The 10,228-nt window shown below is 39.2% G+C and overlaps 1 protein-coding gene and 1 long non-coding RNA gene across 3 annotated transcripts in view; one reads left to right on the top strand and one right to left on the bottom strand.

Annotated features, from left to right (window-relative positions):
* Positions 1 to 10,228, top strand: part of Mbtps2 (membrane bound transcription factor peptidase, site 2) — a 49,722-nt gene that overhangs the window by 3,194 nt on the left and 36,300 nt on the right. Inside the window, exons 2-3 of one of the 2 annotated variants that reach the window (XM_031369982.1) lie at positions 1,653 to 1,801; positions 4,020 to 4,227. In XM_031369982.1, the coding sequence (XP_031225842.1) occupies positions 1,653 to 1,801; positions 4,020 to 4,227 (357 nt within the window). The remainder of the gene's footprint in view (positions 1 to 1,652; positions 1,802 to 4,019; positions 4,228 to 10,228) is intronic. The other variant, XM_031369991.1, reaches the window with a different exon arrangement.
* On the bottom strand, positions 3,995 to 6,869 carry LOC116090064. Its single transcript, XR_004118535.1, has 4 exons — positions 6,692 to 6,869; positions 5,869 to 5,920; positions 5,654 to 5,787; positions 3,995 to 4,256 (listed from the first exon to the last, which is right to left on the bottom strand). It is a non-coding gene; the product is annotated as an uncharacterized LOC116090064 (long non-coding RNA).

Genomic DNA, 10,228 nt, shown 5'->3' with positions numbered 1-10,228 from the left:
CCCACTGCTCCCCATCCCATACCTCCTTCCCCAACCCCTGTCTCCAAGAGAATGTCCCCACCCCACCAGACCTCCCCACTCCCTGGGGCCTCAAGTTTCCTGAGGGTTAGGTGTATCTTCTCTCACTGTGGCCAGACCAGGCAGGCCTCTGCTGTATATGTGTCAGAGGCCTCATGTCAGGTAGTGTATGCTACCTGGTTGGTGGCTCAGTGTCTGAGAGATCTGGGGGTCCAGGTCAGTTGAGACTGCTGGTCTTCCCATGGGGCTACCCTCCTCCTCAGCTTCTTCCAGCCTTTCCCCAATTCAACCACAGGGGTCCCCGGCTTTTGTCCATTGATTGGGAGTAAGTATCTGCATCTGACTCTTTCAGCTGCTTGTTGGGCCAGGGCAGCCATGCTACACTCCTGTCTGTAAGCACACCATAGCATTAGTAATAGTGTCAGGCCTCCCCTTGAGCTAGATCCCAATTTGGGCCCGTCACTAGACCTCCTTTCTCTCAGTCTCTTCTCTATTTAAATAGTAAGTATTTTAAGTTTTATGGGTCACAAGATCTTTGTCACATATTCTTGGGTTTTGTTTCCCATTTGGAGAAGACAGGGTTGAGACAGCATTTCTCTGAGTCTGGCTGGCCTGGAACTCACTGTGCCAAACATGCTGGCTATAAACTTGCAGAGTTACTTCTTCCTTCCCTTCTCCATCACTATTGTACAGTGGGATTACAGGCATACTCCACTGTGCTGGCTACTTTTGATTGTGGATTTCCTGGGATTTAGAATCACCATGGAAACAGTTCTCTGTGTGTGTGGCTGCAAGGGATTATCTAGTTTAGGATAATTGAGGGAGAAAACACCCTAAATGTGGGAGGTACTATTTCTATGGGGTCAGACCCTGAACTAGATCTAAACAGAGAAAGGACTGAACACAAGCTTTCCTCTTCCTCTGCCTCTTGACTATGGATAGAATGTGACTTGCTGCCTCACCCACCTGCCTCTGGTGCCATATCTTCTGCTCCACGATGGGGTATACTCTGGAACTGTGAGCAAACTGAAAACTTTCCCAAAGCTGCCTTTTTGTCACAGTATATAGACAAGTAACCACCGTAACCACTATCCCTAGCAGTTGTCTTTTAAAAAATATCATCCCTTCAAATTTTTAAAATTATTCCTAAATTAGAGGCTGTAAACCAGATTTCACTTTTGGGTTATATATCCCTAGAACCTAACCTGGCCTACCCAGTTAATTAAAAGGCTTTTAATACTTTGCAAGAAGAAAAGTGAGGCTTTAAGATTATAAACATTTGAGTGGGACTAGGACTATAGCTTAGTTTGTGGAGTGCTTGCCTAGCATACAGGAAGTCCTGGGATGAATCCCCAGCACTATATAAATTGGACATGATATCAAATGCCTGTAATCTCAGCACTTTGGAGGTGGAGTCAATAAGATCACAAATTCAAGGTCATCCTCAGCTATGTGGAAGCTAGAGACCAGCCTGGGTTACATGAAACTATCTCCAAAAATATTATAAACATTTGCACCACTAACATCTTGATTTCTTTTAGAAAGTCTTCATTTTCTTTATTTATTTCTTTGTTTTCTTATGTTATAAGTCTGCTCTTCAAATTTGAGTGATGCTGAACTTTTCTTTCTCTTAGTCATCTGTGTATTTTAAACATTCTTATGAAGACTGGCTGGAAAACAATGGATTGAGCATCTCTCCTTTTCATATAAGATGGCAAACTTCAATTTTTAATCGTGCCTTTTACAGTTGGGGACGGCGGAAAGCAAGGATGCTTTACCAATGGTACTTTTCATCTTCAATTTTGGGCTAAATTAGTAATTATAATCATCAAAGATAGCTTATTAACAATTTCCATCATTTTTGGATCTATTGAGCATATATATGTATATATATACACACATAAATATATATATGGAATTGTATCGTGCTTTTTCATACATTAAAAATCATGGCACCTGAGCATAGTGGTACATTTCTGTTATCCCAGAAGTACCAGTAGTTTTAAAGCCATTCTAAGTTAGATTTAAGTTTGAGGCCAGTCTGAGCTACATGAGAACCTTGTCTCAATCAAAATGAGGGAGACTGGAGAGATGGTTCAGCAGTTAAGAGCATTTGCTCTTCTAGAGAACTCAAGTAAAGTCTAAATTGAATGATTGAATGAATGAATGAATGAATGAATGGAATGAGACACTTATGAAAATGTATGCTTTTATATTTTCCATGGTCTTTCGGACACCTAATATCCTAACAATTTCCTTTTAAAAAGATGTGCTTATCTTTATTTTATCGTTTTGTTTTGCTGAATTTACACCACCTGCATGCAGTGCCCACAGGAGCCAGGAAGGTATCAAATCTCTTGAAACTGGAGCCGCAGTTTTGAAACAATGTGTGGTACTAGGAACTGAACCTGGGTCCTCTGCTAGAGCAGGCAGTGCTCTTAACCTCTGAGCCATCTCTCCAGCTCCCCATAACAGGTTCTTAGCTCAGAGAATTTGGGGCTAGTGAATAATATATCTAAACTACTTTTTGTTAAAAATGAAGCTCCAAGTAGGAACAGCAGCTCATAACCTCTAAGAATCCTAGCACTCTGAAGTCTGAGGCAGGAGAATTGATAATTTGAGGGAAGCCTGGATAACATAGCAAGTTCTGGGCAACTCCGGGGTATATAATGAGACTTTGTCTCAATGTATCTATTATCTTAATTAAATAAAGTAATAGAGAGAGAGAAAAAGAAAAAGGCAGAATAGAAAAGGTACTTCAGATCCTGTGGCTATTTTACAACTTTTCATTTTCTCTTTTAGAGCTTTTCACCTGAAAGTCCAAAATACTATGGAAAATGTCCACTTTCAGTTATAAGCCTTCACCTGACGACACAGTTGATAATTTAACATCCTTTGACCTATCTTTCTGCTTTCTAAATATTTTCTAGATTTTAGGTTGGAATTATGTTATCAATTTTGACATTATAAATGAAGACAAAAAATTACAATTCAGAATTAAAGAAACAACATTGTAAATTTTTTAAAAATAAATATGTGAACAACACACATAAATGTAAAGTAAACTCCAAATGTATTTAAGCTAAATGTAAACATTTAAATAATTAAAAAGCGAGAAAGAATACAGTAATAAAAATAGACAAACCTAAAATTTAGTTCTTTGAAAAGACTAATAAAATTGAATGAAAAAAAGCAATAATTGAAAATAAGGTATTACTTAATTCTATGAACATTAAAACAAAAGTAAGATTATTATAAACAATTCTACAACCTAAAATTTCACAACAGAACTTTATGAATGAAATAACAAATTAGTCCCAGCCATAAGAGTAATTTTAATTATTGAATAACAGAATAGGGGCTGGAGAGATGGCTCAGTGATTAAAAGCACTGACTGCTCTTCCAGAGGTCCTGAGTTCAATTCCCAGTAACCACATGGTGGCTTATAACTATTTGTAATGGGATCTGATGCCCTCTTCTGGTGAGTCTGAAGACAGTGACAATGTACTCACATATATAAAATAAATAAATCTTTTTAAAAAGAAACAACAGAATAAACAAAACTATTAAATTTGCCTCCCTTAATATTTAAACTAATTTATCACAAGGCTAAAATGAGATATATAAAATGCAGACAGTAGAATGGAAAATAAGTAATGTGAAATAAGTGAATGCCCTAATGTTAATAGCATTTCTAACTATATTAATTTAAACACAAGCAAAACAGGGCTATAATAAATGGGCAAATAGAGAGGAACCCTCCCCCCTCAGCCTTTTTTTTTTTTTTGAAAATTGGCAATGCTGTTTAGCTTTTTGGGCTATCAGAGTATGTAGTTTGTTAGAATTACCTATGAGTCAAACAGTTTGGATAGGGAAACAAGGCTGAGCTATTGGTCTTTTAGTGATTGTTTTAAAGCTACAGAATGTGGCCAATTACTTTGTTAGTCCATGCACTATGATGAATTGGATACTTACATGCTTGTTTTTGTTCTTGTTGCCAGGTTCAATTTTGGAATGGTGTTTGGCGTGATTGCCATGTTCAGCTCTTTTTTTCTCCTTGGAAAAACACTGATGCAGACTTTGGCACAAATGATGGCTGACTCTCCCTCTCCTTATTCTTCCTCTTCTTCCTCTTCTTCCTCTTCCTCTTCCTCCTCTTCCTCTTCTTCCTCCTCCTCTCTTCACAATGAACAGGTGTTGCAAGTTGTGGTAAGTACACTCTTTTTTGCCTTAAACAACTGCTGAAACATAGATACTATTTTTCTGGCTAGTATAGCTAATATGCATAAAGTAGACACTAAAGTAGTGCCTACTAATTTTTCAGATTACACACTTAACTAAAAAACATTAATACAAGATTAGCAGAAATTGTCACAATATTTTATGACAGTGGTAGTAACTGGAGCAGAGAATAAATGAATGACTAATAAGACAGGCAGTTATGACTGATCCCCCTTAACTCAGGCTGTCTTCTTGAGATGTGTAATGATTATTTCTTTCAAGGAGTAAGGATGCTAACTTGAGAACTCTGTAACATGCATCTTAACCTTGTGCAATATTACCCTGTCTTTTTCATGGTTTTCAGATTTTAATGTTCTTTTAGTTAAAAGTATAACTGGTGTTAGGAGGTAAAAGTATAAGACATTTTTGAATGATCACTGGGATTTCTTTGAAACTGGATCTCACCCTATAAGCTGGGCTAGCCTAGTATTTGGTATATAGTCTAGGCTGTCCTCAGACTCGTGGAGTTTGTCCTGCCTCAGCCTCACACCTGCTGAGATTTCAGATATGAGTCTCTACACCCAGTTATGATTTCTTTTTTAACGTTTATTTTTTTTGTGACTGTTTTACCTGCATATATGTGCACTATGTACATGTCTGGTATTCACAGAGGTCAAAAGGGGGCATTGAATTCCCTGAAACCATAGTTACAGACATTGTATGCCACTATGTGGATGTTGGGAACCAAATTTGGGTCCTCTGCAAAAGCATTAAGTGTTCTTAACTACTGATCTACCTTTCTAGTCTCCCTCTACCTTGTGATTTAATGTAAAAAATATATGCCGGGATTTATTCATTTGGTTGCAAACTATTACAATAATTCTTCCTTTAAAGCACATGTACAGGCTTGTGGCTTACCTTTTGGCAGTCCTGGAGCCCAAAAGTACAATATCATGCATGTAAGCCAAGTGCTTTACTCTTGAGCTACAGCCCCTATATCTTCAGTTTGTAAGACTGCCCAACATTGGCTCAGTTTTGCTTCACAGTTTTTCAACTTTTATTAATTTATTTCTATTTCACATTTTTAAAAGATTTATTTATTTTATGTATATGAGTACACCATTGTTCTCTTCAGACATACCAGAAGAGGACATCAGATCCCATTACAGATGTGAACCACCATGTGGTTGCTGGGAATTGAACTCAGGATCTCTGGAAGAGCAGTCAGTGCTCTTAACTGCTGAGCCAACTCTCCAACCCAGATTTTTATACTTGTAGTTTCTACTCTGAGTTATGAGTGTTGTTTTTAATAATGTACTTATTCATAAGACATTTAGGGGTTAGGAACAGATTTTTTTTAAAAAAGAAGGAAATCTTATCTCTATGACCTCAGAGTAATAAAGGATGGTCACACCTCTTTCTTCCAGATTGAGACGATTTGTTAGGTGAACCTGCTGCATAAGACAGGATATATTTCTTCAGTAAACATTTCATAAGTGTGAAACATTTTCATTACTGCTTGCTGGCCATGGACAGGATCCCAGTTACCTGGAAAACAAAACTCAGTGCTCACATTCATGGAATTTTCAGTCTAGAAGATGAGATGCTATGATTGTTATTTGATTGTACCTGGCACTAGGAAAGGAGGAGCGAGCAGAAGGATGAGGTCATTTCACATAGCCTGGAAATAGAAGATGAGACTTGATGAGAACTGAGCATTTCAGGAATGGAAGGAGCACTGTTATGTGGAGTATAGTAAGAAGTGTTCTGATAATCATAAATTCCTAGGTAACATGGGCAGTGTTTTCCAAGTGAGGTTTCTGTACGTACTTTATTTTGTTCTCTCAGCAGATGGCCAAAGTGCAGGATACACTCATAAAGTTTACTTTGTTCTTCCTGGCTTACAGATGAGAAAGCCAATGCCCAAAGATATTACACCATTTGCCCAGGACCAGTTAAAAATAGTGTATCCATCATTAATGATGATATTATCTATGTACATTATGTTTTACTCTTTTAAAATGGCAAAGAAAAGCCAGGCCTAATGGTACAAGCCTATAATCCCAACTGCTTGGGAGGTTGAGATAGGAGTAAGTTGAAAGCTTGCCTTGACTACAAAGCAAGTTCAAGGCCAACATGCGCAACTTAGTGAGAACCTGTCCCAAAGTAAAAGGTAAAAGAAGGTGTTGGGAGGCATAACTAAATGATAGAGCACTTGGCTAGCATGCATTAGGCCCTAGGTTCAATTTGAGGGTGGGGGATTGAGAGAGAAAAGGGGAAAGGAAGGAGGGAGGTAAGCAGAAGGTTCATTCAAGGAAGTATACATAATTTTGTCTTGCCTCTATGAGGAATATGGTGAAAGTTTAGAAGAAGGTAGGTGTAGGTCCACCTGCTCCACCACAGGGCTCTACCTCTTGACCAGGAAGGCCGAGGGAAGTTTGACTGTGCTTACCCCATGCTGTAGCTGGATGGGTGTTGGGCCATAGGGTAGCCCCCTGGGCACTGCTCTGGGGATGAAAAAGCACAGTCTGTGGCACAGGACAGCTGGAGCTGGTTCCGGGGTCCCCAGGTCTACAAAGAGGCCAGGGCCATGGGGTTCCCAAGCTCTTGAACACCCAGGTACCGCATGAAGTCACAGAAAAGCTGAGAATGGAATCTAGAATCTGGGCCACTGGGCTGGATCTGGCCTTGGGGGAGGGGGAGCTCTCAGTGGGAGGGGGGCTGGGAAGGCCTTCTGTGGCCCCCACGGTTGATCCTAATAAAAAGAGGCAGTCCATGGTTTTAAGGCATTTATTTTCATGGCAGAAAGAGGATGTGTAAAACCAGTCCACTTATCTGGGCAGTCCTGAGATTAAATACCTTTTGCAGGGAGGAATGTCTGGGAAGGAAAGCTTGTTGGCTAAACCCTCCAGTCCTCTACCTCATTAGAATGTTAATCTCTGACTTAAGCCTAAAGGTCATGTCTTTTCCTACCTGTGGGGGGCTTGAGGCATTGCCCTTACATGTCTGATGGCCACAAATTTATGGGGGCTGTGGCTAGTGACAGGGGCCTGGTGCCCAGGAGCAGGCAAAGCTTCTACCATCCCTTCAGGGTCTCCGTGGCTTCTACCCTTAGCTCACCTGAGGACCAGGCCCACTCACAGTCCACTGCCCCACAGGTAGGAATATTATAAGAGAACAACAGTATGACAAGTTAGGAGATGGGAGATATTGGTAGTATCGAGGCCATGAAGACCTTTCTAGAAAGTTTCTGTTTTACCTGTGGATTCTATGCAAAATGGGCCAAAGTTAGGTCAAAGATGGAGAGATCATTTAAGAGTACAGATGCAGTGGTTCATGTTAGAAGTAATAAGGATCTAAACTAACTTTGTGGCAGAGAATGGAAGCTCCTGAGAGGCTACCCACAAAGAAGATTGTCTATGCCCATGGACATACTAAGAGGATTCTATGGGTTAACAAAAGAGCAGATGGAGTGAGGAGGGGAAAATGGTAGTAGGATAAGGGAGGTGTTGGAGGATCAAGAAGGGAAGGCAGATTTGATCAAAACACAGTATCTGTTAGCATCCTGTCTAAACTCTACCCCACAGTTACCTGGCAACAGAACATAACTGCCCCTCTTTATCTTTTTATAAACACATCATATGGTGCTATGACTCGGACTGAATTATCTGTACGAATGAAATTTTCAGTTTTCAAAGTGGGGGAAAAGAGAATGAAGCTGATGGTTTTCCATTATGATTCTCAGACATTGATTAATTTAATATGAAGCTTCAGGGTGCATGGACAGTTAAAGGATGACTCTTGGTTCTATAAGTAGTTAGTTTTCAAGAAAGAAGAGCCCATTTCTAGAAAGTCTGACCATTCGCCTGTCTGCCAACTCAAGTTCTAACTGCGAATTGTCATGTAGACAAATGATTCTTCTCTTTACTTCTCAGTTTATTCACTATTTATAAAAATACTAGGTGACCTATGCTTTGGAACTGTTAAAAGGCCAGAAGCCCCATAGTCTACCATAAATATTTGAATAGAATTTTAAGAATGCCTTGGCCCTTGTCTTTGATATAAACCCTCAGAGCTTAAGGAACATACTTCTGGTTTAGTCTCTAATTTCCTGTAGCCTTATTCCATATTAATTCTCACAACACTGGCACTGTGTGTGGTTGAGTGTTCTGCATTCAGTGTTCTGGTACATCTAATACTTTACAATCACGTCAGAGACAGATGGTCATCTTGTACTGTTGCCAGCCAATAAGACCTGCCATCTGTGGCTATAGTCAGTCACAAACTCAGACTTTTACATTTTTTTATTTATTGAGTATCTAGAAGACAATGTAGAGAAAGAATGAAGAGCAGATTGGATAAAATTATGTGAGTTATTTGAAATAAAAGTGAACTGAGCTTTGGTACAGGTTGTTTTGTGAATTAGATAGCATGTATGAGAGCTAGTCTATTTTTAATTCACTTATATACTGATCACTGTCCTTGCTTCCAGCCTCCTTCCCCTGGCCCCCAGTCCCTACCCCTCTCTCCCCTCCCCTTTTCCTCTGAAAGAGTAGAGGCCTTCCTGGGTATCCCCCCACCCTGGCACATCAAGATGAGAACTAATCTTAAGGAAATACATTTAGAGGCATGAGAAAAAGAAAATACTAAACTGAACAGATATTTTACCCAGCATGGGAAAGAAGAAATGGGACACTGATATTTGTGGAAGAAAAAAAGTTGCTCAGTAAGGTCTGAATAAAGAGAATTCAGATAACAAGATATCACACAGACATTTAAAATGTTGATTATGAAAATGAGTTCCATAATCAGAGAATGGACACGGAATCATTGAAATGTAGAAAATAACTGAGCCACATTCTGTGAATCTCTCTTTGATTGGGAGGCTTAAAAAGTAAAACTCATCTCCTGTGGAGTCCAAATCCATAATCTGATTGAGACTATGTGAAACTTTAGTTTGCAAAAGTTCTTGAAAGAAAAAGAAAATGTAGGTTGTTAATTTACATGAGCATGGAATGAGGAAGACTTAAAACTAACATCAGACCTGTAGAATGTTTTTATGTAAAAGTAAACAGTATGTCTTTGTTCTCATTTTGATTGTTGAATATGTTATTTTTAGAGCAGGTTTAAGTTTATAGCAGTATTGAGAGGAAATACAGAGATTTCCTACGTACTTCCCACAAAACACAGCTACCCCAACTAAACTGGTCCACATGTTACTGTTGGTATAACTAAGCTGATGGACCACCATCACCCAAGGGGCCGTGGTTTGCACTTACATTCAGTCTTGATGTTTTAGGAAATGTTGAATATTCATAGATTTGATACTCTTAAGATTTTTAATGTCAAAAACTAAAAGCAAAGTAAGATAATATGCCAAATAAACTGGAGGAAACATTTCTCATGTGTATTATAAAGGACCAATACTGGTGTTTGAATTATAGTTAACAGATTAGTAAAACAGAGAAATGCAGCTGAACATAGTAGTGCATGTCTATAATCCCAGTACTCAGGAGGCAGAGGCAGGAGGATCACTTTAAATTTAACATCAAGCTAGTCTCTCAACCAAGTTACATGTCAGCCTGTTTCAAATAAAATAACAAATATGTCAATAAATCAGGAAAAAGCCATGAATAGACTACTCAGATTGCAGATTTGAATAAAATGAGCTTGCCTAAAGTTAAAACTGTTTTTAAGAGAGCAGCTTGATAAGATTTATGTATGTGTGCTGGCTAGTCTTATGTCAATTTGACACAAGCTAGAGTTATCTGAAAGGAGGGAAGCTCAATTAAGAAAATGCCTCCGTGAGATCCAACTATAAATCATTGTCTCATCTAGTGATCATTGGGGGAGGGCCCAGCCCATCCTAGGTTCTATGGGAAAGCAGGCTGAACAAGCCAGGGGAGCCAGCCAGTAAGCAGCACCTCTCCATGGCCTCTGTATTAGCTCCTGCCTCCAGGTTCCTGCCGTGCTTGAGTTCCTGTCTTGA

Source organism: Mastomys coucha, chromosome X (genome assembly GCF_008632895.1).
Source record: "Mastomys coucha isolate ucsf_1 chromosome X, UCSF_Mcou_1, whole genome shotgun sequence".
Lineage (NCBI taxonomy): Eukaryota > Metazoa > Chordata > Mammalia > Rodentia > Muridae > Mastomys > Mastomys coucha.
The sequence above is the reverse complement of the archived record's forward strand: the minus strand, read 5'-3'. Positions and strand labels throughout refer to the sequence as shown.